The sequence below is a fragment of the Leucopleurus acutus genome (assembly GCF_964270905.1).
Source record: "Leucopleurus acutus genome assembly, chromosome: X".
NCBI lineage: Eukaryota > Metazoa > Chordata > Mammalia > Artiodactyla > Delphinidae > Leucopleurus > Leucopleurus acutus.
In genome coordinates this window covers 39,241,821-39,266,175 of record NC_139148.1, presented here as the reverse complement: position 1 = coordinate 39,266,175, position 24,355 = coordinate 39,241,821, and the positions used below count along the sequence as shown (strand labels likewise).

General features: G+C 37.0%; 1 protein-coding gene across 3 annotated transcripts in view; it reads right to left on the bottom strand.

The window, feature by feature from the left end:
* Positions 1-24,355, bottom strand: part of KDM6A (lysine demethylase 6A) — a 208,927-nt gene that overhangs the window by 107,786 nt on the left and 76,786 nt on the right. For all 3 annotated transcript variants that reach the window (XM_082865264.1, XM_082865266.1, XM_082865265.1), the window contains exon 4: positions 19,744-19,793. In XM_082865264.1, coding sequence (XP_082721390.1) covers positions 19,744-19,793 — 50 coding nt within the window. The remainder of the gene's footprint in view (positions 1-19,743; positions 19,794-24,355) is intronic.

Sequence of the window (24,355 nt, the reverse complement as noted above, 5' to 3'; positions counted from 1 at the left end):
ACTACAGAATTTGACTAGATATTGAACAAATATTAAGACAAATCTAAGACTCCAGATCTGTGCTAACTGTTGCAAACCCACTTTACCATCTATCTGGCCCTTGCCTTCCTTTTCCCCACTTTGAGGCCTCTAACAATTACCCCAGGGTCTAAAACAGGGGTCCACAAACTATGGCCAGTCAAAATTTTTTCTTCAAGTCCCAGGAGCTAAAAAATTATTCTTATATTTTATGATGGTTACACTGTAAATGATTAGCTAAGTACCTACATAATAGATAATTTTGCCTCTTGGCCCACAAGGCCTAAAATATTTACTTTTTCACCCTTTCGAAAAAGTATTTGGACCTCTGCTCTAGACCAAGAACTTGGGAGAGTTCCCTGAACACCTACTGTACTTTCTTTCATGTGCTGGCTGACTCAGTTCTCTTCTTTAAAAGGCTTTCCACGTCTCCTACCTGGAAAACTCCCATTAATCCTTCCCTCCAGTCTCAACTGTTCTGTGGAGTTTCTCTAATTCCCACTCAGACTTTCCCATACTCCTTACACAAAGAGACGTACTTCTGCCTCACTCCTGAACACCTCTAATATATCACTTCCAAAAGCTTATGCTTGTTTGTGCCTCCCTCACCCAGAATATGGGCAACTTGAGAGCAGAACTATCTTACTTATCTCTGTATTGCCAACAAAGCCCTTGTCAATGACAGTAAAAGCCAGTTAGTGACCGACATAAATAGTGTAACAGAAGTCATGGATAGTTCAGAAGATGAGTGCAGGTTCCACTAGTTCATCCACCAATTTGTGCAGACCTGAATGCAGTCTACCCCATAAAGTAAAAGAAATTAAATAATGATTTCTAGGATGTGGTCTGCTTGTAAAATTGTAAAACTTCTAAAGAAACTAACCCTTGTGGACAAAAAGATGTTACCTGTCATTCCAGTAAACAAGGAATGTTGCCAACCACCAAGCCATCAGCTGCTGCTCCCCCCCACCACACACACACACACTCACCAAGGTGCACCTTCAAGTGAATTCAGGATGGAGAAAAACCAGGATACTGGCCCTTGATAGTCAAGATGCATATCAAAGAAATTTCAATGAGCCCAGACTCTTGCATCTTCTCATACACAGAAAAGCACTAAAATCATTATGTTTGACTACATTTTTTTTCCCCCAGCAAAAACTCTTATATATCCTGGCTCTTCTCTTACCTCTTTGGAACAGTTCCTCTGAGCTATATGAGAGGCTGTTTCCTGGGTTACAGTCCTCAGTAAGGTCCCTGAATTAAACATAATTCTCAACTTTCAGGTTGTGTTTTTGTTTTTTCAGTTGACATCCTTATTCTCAAATATACTGCTTTTTAACTTTTCCTATATATTCTTTAAAAGATCTCACTCTCTTTCTCTGCCTTTCTGGGCAAAAAAGTTTTGTTTTGGTTTTTTTCCAGGTTAATTTAAGCTTTAAACTTGTTGAAATATTAATTACAGTTCTGCCTTCCATAAAGTTCTAAATATTTTCACGTTATAAAGCACTTCAATATTGATATATTTAAATACTCAATGTATTTTTAAACTCAAAACATGAATCTGAACTGGGAAAACCGTGAGTTTTTCCATTATAACAATTCTCTCCCCAAAATCTCTCCCCTACCCAACATTAATCCCTAATCCCACATCAGTACTACATTAACAAAAAAATAAAACCATATGGTAGCTAAATGGAAAAAAGAAAACCTTACTACTCAGCCCCAATTAGGAAAGAAGGCCAGCACAATTTTCAGAGCTGGTAAGAAATGCAGCATTACAATTTTCTAACATGTATTGAATCAAGGACTAAAATAGACCTTCTTGGTGAATGTACTTTAAGGACAAGAATTGTTTATAATTAGCATACCAAAAACACATGCAAAGTAATCTCTACAAGCTTTGAGTTCCTGAAACACTCCATCTTTTTCAGCAGTAATATTATAAAGCCCCATGATATTTTACATACACATACAAAGATATATGTAAATTTACTCTTCAATATTTTTTCACTGTCCCAAATTAAATTTTAACCCAATTCTCTCAAAGCCATTGTAAAAGCAGGATGTTTTTTTAAGATAATGAACTAATTTAAAGGGGTTTTGTTAATCAGAAGAACTGTACCCACAAATATTTTAATGAATCAATATACCCCCCAAAATTACACATAATGCACAATTAACAGGCAAATAATATTTTATACTGAAAAAGGTTGCTCTCCATCTTTCCACAACATTTAATCAGTGGTTCTTTTAGACAAGCATACTACCATAACTCAAACCTTTTCTTTCTTTTCTTAAATACAAGTGGAGAAAAAAGAAGAAAAAAGTCAGTTTTATTTATTTAAAAGTTCACAATCATAAATGAATATATACAGAAATTGTTTAGTAAAGTACACATGATAAAAATCATCAGAGGGCTTCCCTGGTGGCGCAGTGGTTGAGAGTCCGCCTGCCGATGCAGGGGACACGGGTTTGTGCCTCGGTCTGGGAAGATCCCACATACCGCGGAGCGGCTGGGCCTGTGAGCCATGGCCGCTTAGCCTGTGCGTCCGGAGCCTGTGCTCCGCAACAGTGAGAGGCCCGCATACCGCAAAAAAAAAAAAAAAAAAAAATCATCAGGAAGCACCAGCACTTCTTCATATTTTAACGTTTATCTCCTTACAGTCTTCTACTTATATAATGAAATACATAGCAGCATTAACAGTGTACATACAATTTTTTATTCCTACCTTCCTACTTTATACCATAAACCATAACAGCAATTTTTAAACCTTCCTGACTCATGAGTTTAGGTTTTGTTATAGTTGTTGAAGGGGATCAGGACAGGATACCCCTAGATGTGCTGGTTTAACCTAAGAATTATTTTGAGCTGGAGGCATTTGAGTTCCTGAAATCCCTTATATATGCTAAAAGCAGAGCCTCCCAAAATAATAAAACTGTCATATACCCCTCCCGGTAGAAACTCTAACAGACATTATCATAATACATCATATCTCCCATCTATTCTCTTAAGGGCCTACTTATCTTTCCAAAAAGTTATTTGTTTTCCTTTAAGTGCCCTTTCTTGCTCTTCTCATCACCTACTAAGTTGGTATATAGCCTCAAATTCTAACCACCCCTTTGAGTTACTCATCACTGAGTTCTACTGAATGAATATGCATTGCATGTGTAAACAAACTGTTTTTTCCCTCCTGTTAATCTGTTTTAAGTATAATTCACAGGACCCAGCCAGGAGAGGTTCAATTAAGAACTGATTTCTCATCAGGAAGTATGGAAGCAAGAAGACACCAGAATTTCACTTAAAAAAAAAAAAAAAAACACTAGACTTATCCTGGTTATCATTTTGAAACATACAGAAATATCGAATCACTATGTTGCAGAACAGGAACTAACACAGTGCTGTAGGTCAATTATACTTCAAAAATAAACAAACACAAAGGAAGCAAGAATACACAATAGGGAAAAGACAATCTCTTCAATAAGTGGTGCTGGGAAAACTGGACAGCTACATGTGAAAGAATGAAAGTAGGACATTTTCTCACACCATATACAAAAATAAACTCAAATGGATTTAAAACCTAAATGTAAGACTGTAAAACCATAAAACTGGAAGAAAACACAGGCAGAACACTCTTTGACATAAATCATGGCAATATTTTTTTGGATATGTTTCTTAAGGCAAAGGAAACAAAAACAAAAATGAATAAATGAGACCTAATTAAACTTAAAAGCTTTTGCACAGCAAAGGAAACCATCGGCAAAACAAAAAGGACAATTCACCAAATGGGAGAAAATATTTGCAAATGATATGACCAATAACAGGTTAATATCCAAAATATATATAAACACCTCATACAAATTAAATATTTTTTTAAAATCTGACTTTAAAATGGGCAGAAGATCTGAATACACATTTTTCCAAAGAAGACATACAGATGGCCAAACAGGCACATGAAAAGATGCTAATTGTTGGAGAAATGCAAATCAAAACCACAATGAGATATCACCTCATACCCGTCAGAATGGCTATCATCAAAAAGAACACAAATAACAAATGTTGGCAAGGATGTGGAGAAAAAGGAACCCTTGTACACTGTTGGTGGGAATGTAAACTGGTACAGCCACTGTGGGAAACAATATGGAGGTTCCTCGAAAAACTAAAAATAAAACTACCATATGATCCAGCAATCCCACTCCTGGGTATATATCTGAAGAAAACAAAAACACTAATTTGAAAAGATACATATACCCCAATGTTCATGGCAGCATTATGTACAATAGCCAAGACATGGAATCAACCTCAGTGTCCATCAGCAGACAAATGGATAAAGAAGATGTGGTACATATATACAATAGAATAAATACATATCAACATGGATGGACCTGGAAGGTATTGTGCTTAGTGAAATAAGACAGAGAAAAACAGATACTGTATGTTATTACTTATATGTGGAATCTAAAAAAATAAAACAAACAAATGAATATAACAAAACAAACACAGATTCACAAATATAGAGAACAAACTGGTGGTTACCAGAGGGGAGAGGGAAGGAGGGTGGGGCAAGATAGGGGTAGGGGATCAAGAGATACAAACTACTATGTATAAACTAAATAAGCTACAAGGATATATTGTACACCACAGGGAATATAGCCAATATTTTACAATAACTTTTTAAAAAAGCAAGCCAACCCATAATTCTCTATCAAGAAAAAATGCCCTTTAAAATTAAGTCAAAAAATATTTTCAGATAAAAGAAATTCATCTCCGCCATACCTTTACCATAAGAAATGCTAAACAAAGTTCTTTGGCCAAAAAGAAAATGACAGTACATGGTAACAATTCATACAAAGTAATGAAGAGCATCAGAAATGGTAACAATATGGGTAAATAAAATTACTATTACACTGTAATATATGGGCCTGTTCAAAGCAAAATAACATCACCTTGCGTAGATCTAATACACGTAACAGCTATTACGTAAAGGACATGAGTGGGTACGATGTGGACCTATATAACTGCAAACTTTCTACATTTTATGTGAATTGGTATAATACTGAGACTTGACTGTGAAAAATTAAAGGGTTTATACACTATAATCCCTAGAGTCACCACTGAACAAATAATGAAAAGAAGAATAGGTGAAAAGGTCAATAGGAAAAGTAAAGTAAAATTGTAAAACAGATTGAAATATAAAGGGGGGAGTGGTATGGAGAACATAAGACCAAGAAATTAAGGGAATAAACATAAAAGGAAAGATCAAATGAAAGACACAAACCCAATCATACCAATGATTTCATTAACTATCAGTGGCTAAACAGCACAAGTAAAAAACAGAGACTTTCAGATTGGATAAAAAAGCAAGACCCATTTAACAAGCTATCTATAAAAGTATTATAAATATAAAGATGCCAAAAGGTTGAAAAGAAAAGGATATCTCGGGCTTCCCTGGTGGCACAGTGGTTGACAGTCCGCCTGCCGATGCAGGGGACGCGGGTTCGTGCCCCAGTCCAGAAGGATCCCACATGCCGCAGAGCGTCTAGGCCCGTGAGCCATGGCCGCTGAGCCTGCGCATCCGGAGCCTGTGCTCCGCAACGGGAGAGGCCACAACAGTGAGAGGCCCGCGTACCGCAAAAAAAAAAGAAAAAAGAAAAAAAAGAAACGGATATCTCACAGAAATAACAAGCCTAAGAAGAAAGGAATAGCTAAATTAAAATCAGATAAAACACATGTCAAAACAAAAGGAATTACTAAAGGTAAAAAACAGTATTTCTTTATGACAAAAGCGTCAGTTCATCAGGTAAAAATAACAATAACAAATGTGTGTGTACCTAATAAGAGAGTTTCAAAATATATTAAAGAACAAAAGGGCAAAATTAAGAAAGACAATTCTACCATCACAAGAAGAGATAATAACCTGTCAGCAAATGACAAGGACAAAAAAAATTGTTTAAGAAAAATACCTTCAAATATCTTTAACTGTTATTTATACCACAATACAACCAACAAATGCAAATCATGTGCTTCTTTTCAAGTGCTGACCCAATAAAGTCTCAATACATTCTGAAAGAATGAAATCATAGAGTATGTTATATAAATGAAACAAAAATTACTAACTATGAGATAGCTAAAATAACCCAAGTATTTTGAAATTATACAATATATATATAAATAACCATGGGTAAGAAAGTGGAAGTGAAGTAGAAAATGCTTTCAAATGAATGACAATGAAAATTAAAAATATAAAATTTGTGAGATACAGCTATATCAATACTAAGAAAAATGCATACTTTGAAACACTTGAATTAGAGAAAAAAGGTAGAAAATCGATGATCTAAGCTTCCATCTTAGGAAATAAGAAAATTAAACACAAAGTAAGCAGAAGCAAATAATAAAGACAATCAGGAATCAATGAAATAGGGATTGGATGAAATGTAAAACAGGAAAACAATACTGAAGAAAAAAACTACAAAACAAAAATTTGACTTTTTGCAAACATCAATAAAATTGGTAACCATCCAGCCAGGCTGACCGAGAAAAAAAGAGAAGACCAAATTACCAATATCAGGAATGAAAGACAATATACAGATTCTACAGTTATTTAAAGGAAATTAGGGTTATGACAGAAAAAATAGTAAATGTGAAATTTTATGAAAGAGACAAACTCCTTGAAAGACAAAATAAAACTGAAACAAGAAGTAACAGAAAACCTGAATAGCCCTGTACATATTAGAGGAATTCAAATTGTAGTTAAAAACTATTCACAAAGAAACTCTAGGTCCAGCTGACTTTACTGATAAATTCTATTCAACACTGGAAGAAGAAATAATACCAACCCTACACATACACTCAGAAATAGAGAGGAGAGAACAATTCCCCACTCTTTTTATGAGGCCAGATTTATCCTCATGGAAAAAAATCAGAAGTTGTAAGAAGAAAATTAGAGTAATATCATTTATGAACAAAGATGCAAAAATGCTCAACAAATTATTACTACAATGAAGCCAACAACATATAAAAATGATAACAGATCTAACAGGGGTTTATCCAAGGAACAGCTTTAAAAAAAAAAAAAGAATCAAGCAATGTACCTAACTGTATAACACATTAAGAAAGAAAATCCATAGACTCTCAATACAGGAAGGAATAATTACTTGACAAGTTCCATACCTATTCATTATAAATGAAAACAGGAACAACAAAAAAAAAGAAATCTCAAAGTAAAACTAGTAACAGAAGGAAACTTCTTCAATCTGAATCTCTAAAAACTCTACAGTTAACATCGTATTCAAGGGTGAAAACTGAATGTTTTCCCCCAAAGACCAGGAACAACACAAGGATGTTCCCTTCTATTCAACACTATACTAGAGGTCCTTGCCAATCCAACAAGGCAAGAAAAAGATTAAGTAGTAACCACAGATTAGAAAAGAAAAATTGTATTTATCTGCAAGCAGCATAATAACGTACATAGAAAATCCTCTGAAATCTAGACCAAAGCTACCAGACCTAATAATTTATCAAGATAGCAGGATGCTAGGTAAATGTACAATAATCTTTTCTGCTCCTATACAATAGCAACAATAATTGGAAATAAAATTTTACAACGACTCCAATCACAACAGCATCAAAGAGTAAACTAGAGATAAACTTAACAAGGAAAAATGTGCGATGGAAACAATAAAACATTGCTGAAGAAAATTAAAGAAGACCTAAATAAATGGTGAGATATACCATGTTTGTGGACAAACAAATGCATTATTTTTAAAAAGAGATATTCTCCCCAAATTGGTCAATGCATACAATGCAGTCCCAATCAAAATCCTAGCAGGAGAAATTGGCAAATTGCTTCTAAACTGTATATAGAAAAGCAAACGACCTAGAAAAAAACAAAATTTTGAAAAAGACCACAGAAAACTTACACTGCTTGATTTCAAGACTAAAGTAGCAAAACAGTATGCTACTGGCTTTAAAATAGACATATAGGAGACCTTCAAGATGGCAGAGGAGTAAGACGTGTATATCACTTTCGTCTCCACAAATACATCAGAAATACAACTACATGTGGAACAACTCCTACAGAACACCTACTGAACACTGGCAGAAGACCTCAGACTTCCCAAAAGGCAAGAAACTCACCACGTACCTGGGTAGGGCAAAAGAAAAAACAGAGACAAAAGAATAGGGACAGGACCCGCACCTCTGGGAGGGAGCTGTGAAGGAGGAAAAGTTTCCACACACTAGGAAGCCCCTTCACTGGTGGAGATGGGGGGAAACTTCGGAGCCACAGAGGAGAGCACAGCAACAGGGGTGCGGAGGGCAAAGCGGAGAGATTCCCGAACAGAGGATCAGTGCTGACCAGCACTCACCAGCCCGAGAGGCTACTCTGCTCACCCGCCGGGACGGGCAGGGGCTAGGAGCTGAGGCTCGGGCTTCACAGGTCAGATACCAGGGAGAGGACTGCGGTTGGCTGCATGAACACTGCCGGAAGCGGGTTAGTGTGCCACAGCTAGCCGGGAGGGAGTCCTGGAAAAACTCTGGACCTGCCTAAGAGGCAAGAGACCAATGTTTCAGGGTGTGCAAGGAGAGGGGATTCAGAGCACTGCCTAAATGAGCTCCAGAGACGGGCGTGAGCCACAGCTATCAGCACAGACCCCAGAGACGGGCAAGTAACGGTAAGGCACCTGCTGCAGCCACCAATAAGCCTGTGTGCAAGCACAGGTTACTATCCACACCTCCCCTCCCGGGAGCCTGTGCAGCCCTCCACTGCCAGGGTCCTGTGATCCAGGGACAACTTCCCCAGGAGAAAAAATGCCGCGCCTCAGGCTGCTGCAATGTCAGTCCGGCCTCTGCCGCGGCAGGCTCCATCCGCATTGCATACCCTTCCCTCCCCCTCGGCCTGAGTGAGCCATAGCCCCCTATTCAGCTGCTACTTTAACCCCGTCCTGAGTGAAGAACAGACGCCCTCAGGCGACCTACACGTAGAGGCGGGGCCAAATCCAAAGCTGAACCCCAGGAGCTGTACTAACAAAGAAGAGAAAGGGAAATTTCTCCCAGCAGCCTCAGGAGCAGCAGATTAAATCTCCACAATCAACTTGATATATCCTGCATCTGTGGAACACCTGAATAGACAATGAATCATCCCAAAATTGAGGCGGTAGACTTTGGAAGCAACTGTAGACTTGGGGTTTGCTTTCTGCATCTAATTTGTTTCTGGTTTTATGTTTATCTTAGTTTAGTATTTAGAGTTTATTATCATTGGTATATTTGTTTATTGATTTGGTTGCTCTCTTCCTTTTTTATATATATATATTTTTTCTTTTTCTCTTTTTGTTAGTGTGTATGTGCGTGCTTCTTTGTGTGACTTTGTCTGTATAGCTTTGCTTTTACCATCTGTCCTAGGGTTCTGTCTGTCCGTTTTTCTTTTTATTATTTTTTTAGTATAGTTTTTAGCACTTGCTATCATTGGTGGATTTCTTTTTTGGTTTGGCTGCTCTCTTTTTTATTACTTTTTAATTTTTTTATTTTTAATAATTTTCCTTCCCTCTCTCCCTCCCTTCCTTCCTTTTTCTCTCCCTTTTCTTCTGGGCCATGTGGCTGACACGGTCTTGGTGCTCCAGCCGGGTGTCAGGCCTCTGCCTCTGAGGTGGGAGAGCCGAGTTCAGGACAATGGTCCAACAGAGACCTCCAGGCTGCACATGAAATATCAAATGGCGAAACTGCTCCCAGAGATCTCCATCGCAACGCTAAGACCCAGCTCCACTCAACAACCAGCAAGCTACAGTGCTAGACACCCTACGGCCAAACAACTAGCAAGACAGGAACACAACCTCATCCATGAGCAGAGATGCTGCCTAAAATTAAAATAATAAGGTCACAGACACTCAAAAACACACCACCAGACATGGTCCTGCCCACCAGAAAGACAAGATCCAACCTAATCCACCAGAACACAGGCACGAATGCCCTCCACCAGGAAGCCTACACAACCCAGTGAATCATCCTTAGCCACTGGCGGCAGACACCAAAAACAACGGGAACTACGAACCTGCAGCCTGTGAAAAGGAGACCCCAAACACAGTAAGTTAAGCAAAATGAAAAGACAGAGAAACACACAGTAGACGAAGGAGCAACGCAGAAACCCACCATACCAAACAAATGAAGAGGAAATAGGCAGTCTACCTGAAAAAGAATTCAGAGTAATGATAGTAAAGATGATCCAAAATCTTGGAAACAGAACAGAGAAAATACAGGAAACATTTAACAAGGACCTAGAAGAACAGAGCAAACAAACAATGATGAACAGCACAATAAATAAAATTAAAAATTCTCCAGAAGGGATCAATAGAAGAAGAACAGGTAAGTCACCTGTAAGATAAAACAGTGGAAATAACTACCACAGAGCACAATAAAGTAAAAAGCATGAGAAGAACGGAGGACAGCCTCAGAGACCCCTGGGACCACAGTAAATGCACTAACATTCGAGTTACAGGGATCCCAGAAGAAGAAGAGAAAAAGAAAGGGACTGAGAAAATATTTCAAGAGATTATAGTTGAAAACTTCCCTAATATGGGAAAGAAAACAGTTAATCAAATCCAGGCAGCACAGAGAGTCCATACAGGACAAATCCAAGGAGAAACACGCCAAGACACATATTAATCACACTATGAAAATTTAAGTACAAAGAAAAAATATTAAAAGCAGAAAAGGAAAAACAACAAATAACATACAAGGGAATCTCCATAAGGTTAACAGCTGATCTTTCAGCAGAAACTCTGCAAGCCAGAAGGGAGTGGCAGGACATATTTAAAGTGATGAAAGGGAAAAACCTACAACCAAGATTACTCTACCCAGCAAGGATCTCATTCAGATTCAACGGAGAAATTAAAACCTTTACAGACAAGCAAAAGCTAAGAAGTCAGCACCACCAAACCAGCTTTACAACAAATGCTAAAAGAACGTCTCTAGGCAGGAAACACAAGAGCAGGAAAAGACCTACAATAACAAACCCAAACAATTAAGAAAATGGTACCAGGAACACACATATCGATAACTACCTTAAATGTAAATGGATTACATGCTCAAACCAAAAACACAAACTGGCCGAATGGATACAAAAACAAGACCCATACATATGCTGTCTACAAGAGATCCACTTCAGACCTAAGAATACATAGAGACTGCAACAGAGGGGACGAAAAAAGATATTCCATGCAAATGGAAATCAAAAGAAAGCTGGAGTAGCAATTCTCATATCAGACAAAATATACTATAAAATAAAGACTTTTACAAGAGACAAAGAAGGAAACTACATAATGACCAAGGGATCAATCCAAGAAGATATAACAATTGTAAATATTTATGCACCCAACATAGGAGCACTTCAATACATAAGGCAAATCCTAACAGCCATTAAAGGGGAAATCGACAGCAACACAATCATGGTAGGCGACTTAAAGCTTTAAAACAAGCTTTAAATGGAATTAATTGATATTTATAGGACATTCTATCCAAAAACAACAGAATACACTTTCAAGTGCTCATGCAACATTCTCTAGGACACATCATATCCTGGATCACAAATGAAGCCTTGGTAAATTTAAGAAAACTGAAAACACATCAAGTATCTTTTCCAACGACAACACTACGAAACTAGATATCAATTACAGGAAAAAGTCTGTAAAAAATACAAACACATGGAGGCTAAACAATACACCACTAAATAACCAAGAGATCACTGAGGAAATCAAAAAGTGCCTAGAAACAAATGACAATGAAAACACAACGACACAAAACCAATGGGATGCAGAAAAAGCAGTTCTAAGAGGGAAGGTTATAGCAATACAATCCTACCTCAAGAAACAAGAAACATTTCAAATAAACAACCTAACCTTACACCTAGAGCAATTACAGAAAGAAGAACAAAATAAACCCCAACGTTACCAGAAGGAAAGAAATCATAAAGATCATACCAGAAATAAATGAAAAAGAAATGAAGGAAACAATAGCAAAGATCAATAAAACTAAAAGCTGGTTCTTTGAGAAGATAAACAAAATAGATAAACCATTAGCCAGACTCAATAAGAAAAAAAGGGAGAGGACTCCAATCAATAGAATTAGAAATGAAAAAGGAGAAGTAAAAACTGACACTGCAGAATACAAAGGATCATGAGAGATTACTAAAAGCAACTCTATGCCAATAAACTGGACAACCTGGAAGAAATGGACAAAGTCTTTGAAAAGCACAACCTCCCAAGACTGAAACAGGAAGAAACAGAAAATATAAACAGACCAATCACAAGCACTGAAATTGAGACTGTGATTAAAAATCTTCCAACAAACAAAAGCCCAGGACCAGACGGCTTCACAGGCGAATTCTATCAAACATTTTGAGAAGAGCTAACACCTATCCTTCTCAAACTCCTCCAAACTACAGCAGAGGGAGGAACATTCCCAAACTCATTCTACGAGGCCACCATCACCCTGATACCAAAACCAGACAAAGATGTCACAAAGAAAGAAAACTACAGGCCAATATCACTGATGAACACAGATGCAAAAATTCTCAACAAAATAATACAAACAGAATCCAACAGCACATTAAAAGGATCATACACCATGGTCAAGTAGGGTTTACCCCAGGAATGCAAGGATTCAATGTACGCAAATCAACCAATGTGATAAACCATATTAACAAACTGAAGGAGAAAAACCATATGGTCGTCTCAATCAATGCAGAAAAAGCTTTTGACAAAATTCAATACCCATTTATGATAAAAACCCTCCAGAAAGTAGGCATAGAGGGAACTTACCTCAACATAATAAAGGCCATATATGACAAACCCACAGCCAACTTCATTCTCAATGGTGAAAAACTGAAACCATTTCCTCTAAGATCAGGAACAAGACAAGGTTGTCCATTCTCACCACTATTATTCAACATAGTTTTGGAAGTTTAAACCACAGCAATTAGAGAAGAGAAAGAAATACAAGGAATCTAAACCAGAAAAGAAGAAGTAAAACTGTCACTCTTTGTAGATGACATGATACTATACATACAGAATCCTAAAGATGCCACCAGAAAAGTACAAGAGCTAATCAACGAATGTGGTAAAGTACCAGGATACAAAATTCATGCACAGAAATCTCTTGCATTCCTATACACTAATGATGAAAAATCTGAAAGAGAAATTAAGGAAACATGCCCATTTACCAATGCAACAAAAAGAATAAAATATCTAGGAATAAACCTACCTAAGGAGACAAAAGACCTGTATGCACAGAACTATAACACATTGATGAAAGAAATTAAAAATGATACAAACAGATAGAGAGATATACCATGTTCTTAGATTGGAAGAATCAACATTGTGAAAATGACTATACTACCCAAAGCAATGTACAGATTCAATGCAATCCCTATCAAACTACGAATGGCATTTTTCATAGAACTAGAACAAAAAAATTCACAATTTGTATGGAAACACAAAAGACCCCGAAGAGCCAAAGTGATCTTGAGAAAGAAAAAGAGCTGAAGGAATCAGGCTCCCGGCCTTCAGACTATACTACAAAGCTACAGTAATGAACAGTATGGTAGTGGCAGAAAAACAGAAAGATAGCTCAATGGAACAGGATAGAAAGACCAGAGATACACCCACACACATATGGTCACCTCATCTTTGATCAAGGAGGTAAGAATATACAATGGAGAAAAGACAGCCTCTTCAGTAAGTGGTGCTCGGAAAACTGGACAGCTACATGTAAAAAAATGAAATTAGAACACTCTCTAACACCATACACACAAACACACAAAAAAAAACTCAAAATGGATTAAAGACGTAAGTGTAAGGCCAGACACTATAAAACTCTTAGAGGAAAACATAGGCAGAACACTCTATGACATAAATCACAGCAAGATCCTTTTTGACCCATCTCCTAGAGAAATGGAAATAAAAACAAAAGTAAACAAACGGGACCTAATGAAACTTAAAAGCTTTTGCACAGCAAAAGAAACCATAAACAAGATGAAAAGACAACCCTCAGGGGCTTCCCTGGTGGTACAGCGGTTGAGAGTCCGCCTGCCGATGCAGGGGACGCGGGTTCATGCCCCGGGCCGGGAAGATTCCACATGCCGCAGAGCGGCTGGGCCCGTGAGCCACGGCCGCTGAGCCTGCACCTCCGGAGCCTGTACTCTGCAACGGGAGAGGCCACAACAGTGAGAGGCCCATGTACCGCAAAAAAAAAAAAAAAAGAAAGAAAGAAAAGACAATCCTCAGAATGGGAGAATATATTTGCAAATGAAGCAACTGACAAAGGATTAATCTCCAAAATTTACAAGCAGCTCATGCAGCTCAATATCAAAAAAACAAACAACCCAATCCAAAAATGGGCAGAAGACCTAAATAGACATTTGTTCAAAGAAGATATACAGATTGCCAACAAACACATGAAAGGATGCTCAACATCACTCATCATTAGAGAAATGCAAATTAAAACTACAATGAGGTATCACCTCACACCAGTCAGAATGGCCATCATCAAAATATCTACAAACAATAAATGCTGGAGAGGGTGTGGAGAAAAGGAAACACTCTTGCACTGTTGGTGGGAATGTAAACTGATACAGCCACTGTGGAGAACAGTATGGAGGTTCCTTAAAAAACTACAAATAGAACTACCATACGACCCAGCAATCCCACTACTGGGCATATACCCTGAGAAAAACATAATTCAAAACGAGTCATGTACCAAAATGTTCATTGCAGCTCTATTTACAATAGCCAGAACATGGAAGCAACCTAAGTGTCCATCAACAGATGAATGGATAAAGAAGATGTGGCACATATATACAATGGAATATTACTCATCCATAAAAAGAAACGAAATTGAGTTATTTGTAGTGAGGTGGATGGACCCAGAGACTGTCATACAGAGTGAAGTAAGTCAGAAAGAGAAAAACAAATACCATATGCTAACACATATATATGGAATCTTAAAAATTAAAAAAAAGAGAAGGTTCTGAAGAACCTATGGGCAGGACAGGAATAAAGATGCAGACATAGAGAATGGACTTGAGGACACGGGGAAGGGGAAGGGGAAGGGGGAAGGGTAAGCTGGGACGAAGTGAGAGAGTAGCATGGACAAATATACACTACCAAATGTAAAATAGATAGCTAGTGGGAAGCAGCCACATAGCACAGGGAGATCAGCTTGGTGCTTTGTGACCACCTAGAAGGGTGGGATAGGGAGGGTGGGAGGGAGATGCGAGAGGGAGGAGATATGGGGATATATGTATATGCATAGCTGATTCACTTTGTTTTAAAGCAGAAACTAAGAGACCATTGTAAAGCAATTATACTCCAATAAAGATGTTAAGAAAAGAAAAAGGAAAAAAAAGAAAGAAAAAATAGACATATAGAACATAACGTAACAGGGAATATAACAGAGGATCTAGCAATAGACACAAAACTAAATGGTCAACTGATTTTTATCTAAGAGGAAATAAACAGTAAATCAAATTTGAAAGGACAGTCTTTCCAATGAATGATGCTAGAACAACTGGATATGTGTTCAAGGGGTGGGGAAGAACACTGATGCTCATCTCACATCATGAACAACCTGAAATGTATCATAAACCAAAATTTAAGAAATGTGATTATAGAACTCCTGGGGAAAAAAAAGGTGAGGAAATGTTTATGATCTTCAGGTAGGCAAAGAGTTCTTAGCAGAACACAAAAACCACAAGGTATAAAAGAAAAAAATTATTAAATGGACTTCATCAAAATTATAAATATTTGCTCGTAAAAAGGCACAAGTAAGAAAACAAAAAGCAAACCACAGACTGTGAAAAAGTATTTGCAAAACACATCTGACAAAGGGAATATGCAAAGAGCCCATGCAACTCAATTAATAATACACAAAAAGAAGTTAAAAATCAGCAAAAGATGTGAACAGATAATAACAAAAGGTACATGAAAGGCCAATAGCACATAGAAGATGCTCAACATCACTATCATTGGGGAAACGCAGACAAAACCAAAATGAAAACCCACTACTTACTTACTAGAATGGGTAAAGTTAAAAAGATTGAAAGTACCGAGTGATATCCAAGATGTAGAACAATTGAGAATCTCATATATTGCTAGTAAGAATGTGAAGTGGTACAGCCACTTTGTAAAAGTTTGGCCATTAACTCTACAACTGCAATGTGACCCAGCATTTCCAAATCCTAGGTATATATACCAAGAGAAGTGAAAACCTATGTCTACACAAAAACAAATAATGTTCACTGCACTTCATTCATGCTTATCAAAAGCTGGACACAACCCTAATGTTTGTCAACTAATAAATGGGAAAATTAATTGTGGTATAATCATTCTATTAGATACTACATAACAATGAAAAGGAACACAATACTGATACACACAAGAACATGGATGAATCTCAAAAACAGTATGCTAAATTAAAACCAAAAAATACATGCTATTTGAATCCAGGTGTGTGACATTCTAGGAACGGCAAAATTAGAGACTCCAGAAAGCATATACACAGATAACTGGTTGCCTGGGACCAGGGGTCAAGAATGGGAATCAACTGTAAAGGGGGACAATGGAACACTTGAGTGATAGAAACATTCTATATCTTAATTGCAGTAATGATTACACAACCCCATATAAATTGCCGAAATGCAGCAAATTTGAACACTTAAAATAATGTAAATGATACTTCAAAAAAGCCGGAGAGAAAAATCATCAGCTATTTTTGTGGAGTTAATTAGTTTATTTGGAAAAACAAGCAACAAAGAAAGGACAGCCAGGGAAACCCTAGAAACAAGAACAATGGGGAAAGGGTGCCACAGCACTACCGTATACATACTGTATATGTAGTGTAAACCTATTCCAAAACCTCTGTAAGTAAAATAGTATAGCATTAATTCATGAACAGACTAATGAAACAGACCACAGAAAATATAAGTAGACAAAACTTCATATGAAAATTTAGCATACAACTAAGGCAACATCTCAAATTAGTACGGAAAAAATGAAATTTTTTAACAATATATTATGTTGGGATAATTAGCCATAGGCAAAGAATAAACTTAGATGTTCCTCACACTATAAATCAGGGATAAATCCCAAATGGATCAGAGATTTAAATTAAAAACTAAAACCATTTAAGTACTAAAAGAAAATGTGGATGAATTTCTCTAACACCTGGGAGTGAGGAAAAAACTATCCTATGATTCAACATGCAGGTGCAATTTAGAAAAAGACTGATAAATTTGACTAGATAGAAATAACTTCTGCATGGACAAAAACAAACACACAAAAGCAAAACAAAACAATAAATGAAAACTGCAATTTTTATCACAAATAAAGGATAAATACAGATCATACATAAAATATGGCTATACAAAACAGAAAGAAAACAATGGCCCAACTGAAGAGAAATGAACAAATATTTCAAAGAAAAGGAAACACAAATAGTCTTTAAACTTCAATTAAAAATTCAATTAAGAAAATGCAAGTTAAAAACAAGACACCATTTCTCACCTATCAGATTTCACCAAAAGCCTGCTGACATAAACTTTCTTGGTTAAGACCAAGGGGAAACAAGCGCTCCCAAAGGAGTGGTTCACACCACTAGACCCAGCAATCCCAATTATCAAGGAATCTATACCAAAGAGAATCTATACCAAAGAACACTAACAAAAAGACACTTTTACTATTTACTGCAGTACTACCTGTACTGAAGCAACTGATTGAATAAACAATGGAAGAAATCACCATGACACTGGATTAGGCAAAGATTTCTTAGCTACAAAACCAAAAGCCCAAGCAATGAAAGAAACAGTTGAGAAATTGGATGTCATCAAAATTTTTAATTTTTGCACTTCAAACTATACTATCAAGAAAATGAAAATATAAGCCACAGACTTTGAGAAAATATTTGCAAATTATATATCCGATAAGGGGTTGTATCCGGAATGTATAAAGAACTCTTACAACACACCAATTTTTTTTTTTTTAAGTTTTCGGCCGCGCCACGCAGCCATGTGGGATCTTAGTTCCCAGATCAGGGATCAAACCCATGCACCCTTCATTGGAAGCGTGGAGTCTTAAACACTGAACCGCCAGGGCAGTCCCAACACACTAATTTTTTAAAAAACAAATTTAAAAATCAGCAAAGGTTTACAGAGGCATTTCACCAAAGAATATACACAAATAGCTAATGTGGTCATTAAACAGTGCTCAACATCAGTCTTTAGGAAAATGCAAATAAAAACTGTAATAATGAGGATATGGAGAAACTGTTACCCTCATACACTGCTGGTGAGAATGTAAAATGTTACAGCCACCCTGGAAAACAATTTTGGCAGTTTCTCAAAATGTTAAACATAGATTTACTTTACAACCTGGCAATTCCACCCCTGGTTATTTACCGAAGACAACTGAAACTATATATGTCCACAAAAAAACTTGTATACAGATGTTCACAGGAGCATTATTCACAATAGCCAAAAAGTAGAGACAACTAAAATGCTCAACTGATGAATGGATATATAAAATATGGTATAACCACACAATGGAATATTATTAGATAATAAAAAGGAATAAAGTATTAATACATGCTACACATGGATCAACCTTAAAAATATATGCTTAGTGAAAGAAGTCAGTCACAAAAGACTACATATTATATGATTCAATTTATATGAAATACCCAGAAAATACAAATACACAGAGACAGAAAGTAGATTAGTACTCGCCAGGGGTTGGGCATGAGGTTTCATTACGGTGAGATAGACATGTCCTAAAGTAAGACTTTGGTTATGGTTGCACAACTCTGGAAATTTACTAAAAGTCACTGAATGGCATAAAGAAGTTGAATTTTATGGTATTTAATTACACTTCAATAAGCTTTAAAAAGAATAAAAGATAAGCCATAGACTAGAAAAGATATTTTCAATATATTTTTTAAATTACCAAAATATACTGTTAAAACTTCTACATATCAAAAAGAAACATAAATTAGGCAATAGAAAAAATAAAATCCACCTTAAAAATCTGAAATGGCAATTCAGATAAAGAAACCCCACTGGGTCAGTAAACTTATACTTCAAAGTAAACATGATGTGAAAGATTAACCTGTCCAGGTAACTTTATGCACTGCTCAAACTAAGAAAATAGATGATTCATTGCTGTGCACAGTTCTTCATTTAGGTACTGGTCTTTTAAAAAATGGTTAGGTTCAGCTGCCCTCAGAGCTCCAATTATAGACAGACTATACCAATAAAGATTTTCATTTATGCCTTCCCTTTTCAGCCTGATACAGCCATCTTCAGACTTCTTTTATTCCTAGGTACCAACTTAAGACAACTGAAGAATCATTTTGTTGCCATTTGATTTTAATGGCTTTAACTTTCACACTTTGGATCGTCTTTGGCCAACAAACTGTGTCAGAATAATCTAATTCTTTTAACAAAATACAAGTTGATCATACAAGACAGCACAAATGAAGAACACTCATTTCTCCCTTTCCAATCCCTTTTGCCTAGAAGTAATATTTTCAATTAACAAAACAAAAAAGCAAGAGCACAATTCGTTTTGAGTATAAACAGCAGTAATCTGCCAGAGAAGAGAAGGGGAGGGAAGAGGAGAAGGGAAGGGAAGGGAAGGGGAAGAGGGAAAGAGGAGAAGGGAAGGGGTATGCAAATGTGCACTAACCTTCCAGTAGTCAGACTGTAAACTGTAGTACCTCTGGTATGCAGATAATGCTGAAAGAAGGAAAATAAGCATGAGTCACAATTATGTCCCATTTCAAAATCAATTAACAAGTTTTAAGAAACATTACAACAAAATTCCCATCATACCCACCTCCCAGCAGATAGTGATATTTAAAACCAAACAATTTAAACTCTGGGGCGTCCCTACTCATAGTCAGACATGGTAACAAATGTCCAATATATAGGAGTTCAAGGAAGTAAAACCATGGTCACATTTCAGACCTGCACTTGAACAGAATCTGGGCAACCTCTTGAATCAACTTGAACTTCCTCAGAGACCAAATCTGATAAATGGATTAATACTCCAGAATGTGATGGGTCGTTTGTTCTAACAAGGGATCTCACTTCCAAAAATGACTAAGAGGGCTTCCCTGGTGGCGCAGTGGTTGAGAGTCCGCCTGCGGATGCAGGGGACACGGGTTCGTGCCCCGGTCCGGGAAGATCCCACATGCCGCGGAGCCACTGGGCCTGTGAGCCATGGCCGCTGAGCCTGTGTGTCCGGAGCCTGTGCTCCGCAACGGGAGAGGCCACAACAGTGAGAGGCCCACATACCTCAAAAAAAAAAAAAAAAAAAAAAAAAATGACTAAGAGCTCAACCACCTCAAAGAGCAAAGGAACTACAGTTGACTCTTGAACAACACAGACGTAAGAGGCACTGACCTCCGCACAGTAGAAAAGCCAAGTATAACTTATTGACGGCTCTCTGGATCCGCAGTTCTGTATCCTTGGATTCAACCGACCACAAGATCATGTAGTGCTATAGTATTTACTACTGAAAAAATTCCATGTGTAAGTGGACCTGCGAAGTTCAAACCCCTGTTGTTCAAGGGTCAACCGTACTCCTTTTGTGCTGCTCCCTTTCATACAATCAAAAAAGAAAAAAACCCAGCCCACAATTACCTTACCCCAAACTCCAACTCAATTCCAAAATAGGGCATCCCATACCCCTAAATCCATCTCAAGGTATAACAGGCTCTGGAAGAAATTAAACTACAGTCGTCCCTCAGTATCTGCAGTGGATTGGTCCCAGGATCCGCCGTAGATACCAAAATCCACTGTGATCACATCCCACAGTCGGCCCTGCATGTGCACGGATTCCACATCCACGGATGATAAAAATAGCAGTACATATATGTACTGAAAAAATCCCACGTATAAGAGGACCTGCAAGGCTCAAACCTGTGCTGTTGAACAGTCAACTGTAGAGCTTGTCAATCCAAAAACTCAGTGAGGGGCAGGCAGTAACAAAGTAAAGTAAAGGTTATACATGCACGTTAGAATTGGTAGAGAGCCTTTTTTTAAAAACTCATGAGCAATAAATAAGTCACGGGGGTGTAATGTGCAGCATGATGACTATAATTAACAATACTGTATTGCATATTTGAAAGCTGCTAAGAGTAAATCTTAAAAGTTCTCATCACAAGAAAAAATACTATAACTGTGTATGGTGACAGATGTTAACTAGACTTAACTATGATCATTCCACAATATATGCAAATATCAAATCATTATGTTATATACCTGAAACTAATAGTTATATATCAATTATACCTCAATTTTTAAAAAGAGTAACATTTTCAAATAAGATTTTCAACACGTGTAAAAAAATTTTATACTGAAAAAAAATGGGGAGGGTGGAAATTAACATTTTCTAAAACTCCAGGTATGTTTTCATACTGTTCATCAGTAAGCAGCCAAAATGAATACCATATAGAATACCACATAGAGAACTTCCTGAATATGTTCAAATTAGAGAAGCATCACCCAAAAACATCATCACTTATCCGAACAAGTAACTTATTTGAATTATGTTCATCTTTTTTGCACAAAGATGATGCCAACCAACCTATCACTGGAAGGACATTTAGACTGTAATTTTTCCAGTTCTGAGGAAGAGGTGATTTCAAGCCATCTTCTGTTTTCTAGTTCTTCATACATGAGTGTAGCTAGCTCATAAAGATCACTGATTAATGGTTTTCTAAAAAGAAAAGCAAACCAACTTACCAAGCTAGACAGAACAGAACAGTCAAATAAGGTTTGACAGATTTATAGAGAACAGTCATGGAAAAGGTGTTTTCTCTCTACTGCCTGATGTGAACAAGGAAGCATACATATATCACCAACTGCCACCACAGGGGAACTATTCTTAAGATGAAGCCCACAGAAGATAGCAGCAGAAACAGATGGAAAGTACTGGATATTTCTAGACTTCGAACTATATCTAGTGCACAACTCACCTATGAATCTTCAATTATATGAGGGAATAAATCTCCTTATTGTTTAAGCTAGAATCAAGTCTTTGATATTTGTGCCTCCTAGCCAAGAGAAGCCAGGGTCCCTGACAATTTTGTGCAATCACCATATCAAGCCTGGACTGCCCTTTTAACGGGAATTTCAACAAACTTGAAGGGTATGTTTCCAATAACATGAATAACAATATATATTACATGACTTCATAAAATTCCCATTTTAGAATTTGAAGAGCCCTTAAAGAGACAGTATGATGTAACTGAAACCGAGGTACCTACGTGAACCGAAGAAGCCTATGTGATTATCAATTGGGAGAAACATGGCATCCATACTACAATATGATGAATTGAGAAATAAATACAAGCCCTCAAATTCAAAGTCACAAAAGTAAATGCTCCAAATTTCAAGCACAGATTTGTAAATGAGACACTTCAATGAGCATTTGTTATCTTTCCATTCATTTACACATTTCTCAACAATTATACTTTACTCCATTAGGCCTAGGATCCTATATTTTAAGAAAGACCTTAACATATTTAACATTTTTCCTAATCCAAATAAATCATTAAAACTCTACAAGTACCCACCACCAGAGTCTCTCTAATGAAATCCTTTTAACCAAAGCACAGTCCTTATTTCCAATCTTTAAGTCAGTTACCTATTGTGAAAATAAATTCCTACTCCACTGTAACTAGATTTTCCTTAAGTCCTTAATAGAGAATGAGGGAAATCATTTATTTGGACATACTTATAATGCTTAAAACCAGTTTCAGGATTGTACCATCTGTCTAATGGGCTTTTCCTTCCCTAAATCACCTAATCTTCACTTGGAGATCCCTCAGTTATTTACTGGCTCAAGAAGTCCTTGTTCATCCCACTAGGAAATCTTTTTAACAGTACTTCAGGCAAGACTGTCCTTTTCTTCTGCCACTTAACCAAGAATGGTGTGCTCAAACATATTAATTTCAACTCTCTATCAACCAATTTCCAAAGGTCAGATATTTTTAATCGTTGGAATCAACTTTATTTATGGACAGACTTTTTTCATAATTCTGAGTTTTATTTTGTTTTTAAATAAGCCCATTTAGTCTGTGTAGACTTAAAAAGAGAGAAAAATATAATGAATTTAAAGGATTATAGAAAACTGGCAGAGTACTAACAAAGTAACCAGGTCTAAATAAATTAAATGCAAAAGAAAACAAGCAAAAATACAAATGCAAATAAGAAGGAAGTTAAATTTAACTTTCTGCCAGAAAAAGGGAGTCTCCTTCAGAGTAAGATGCAACAGAAATGCAAGGAAGAAACAGATTTAAAATTCAATCTACACTCACATTAGACTATGCACTAACTGCAGGCAGAACTCAGCATTTCTCTTTTCATCTCTAGCCCAGTGTATAACACTATAGGCAGCAGGTTAGCTGCTCACGGGTGAGTCTCTGGGTATGGAAGGGAAGGAAAGGAAAGAAGTACAAGTAAATCTGTCAATTGCACTGACTGTCATCTTTAGGCCAGAACAAGTTGTGACTGCCTAAGATTATTATTAGGTCAAAAGATCTTTGATTATTTTTATCTGAGGCTGAACTAAAAAGTTGTATTTATACCCTGGGATAAATGAGATCTCAGAGAGCTTATACTAACTGTTTCACTGTATATAAATGACTGATGTACCTAACTCCCTAGCACCTTTCTGCCTTCTCAAATCTATGACTGCCTAAAACACATCTTCTCTTGTATGTAGTATTAATACGCATAAACATTTGAAAAACCCTCTGGATAGTATCCAACACGACAGACCTTTGTTCCTAAGATTACAGAGACAAGCAGACAGGAAGTTGGAAAAGCAAAGAAACAAATCTTGGAATCCTTTTACTCCTCTATCAGCATCTTCACTGAGGTTTTCAAGTCAAATTAACACATCTACTGAGATCTCAGATTTACTACTTCTTTGTCGTCATTAAAATAATATACTCTTCGAGGTCTTTATTTTTATTTTTTTATTTTTTTGGCCACGCAGCATGCGAGATCTTAGTTCCCCAACTAGGGATCGAACCTGTGCCCCCTGCAGTGGAAGGGCAGAGTCTCAAGCACTGGACCACCAGGGAAGTCCCTCCTTGAGGTTTTTAATATCGCACATTTGGTTTACTACAAGAACCATCAAGTAGCTGTCTTATTTGTATTCCTTCAATGTGTTCTACCACCAGCTCTCTAGTTCTTGAAGCTACAACTTTTGCTCGTTGCCTGGATATGAACTGACAACCTGGGTTATGGTCACTATTTTTTTCCCTTGGGTTATTTTTCTCAAT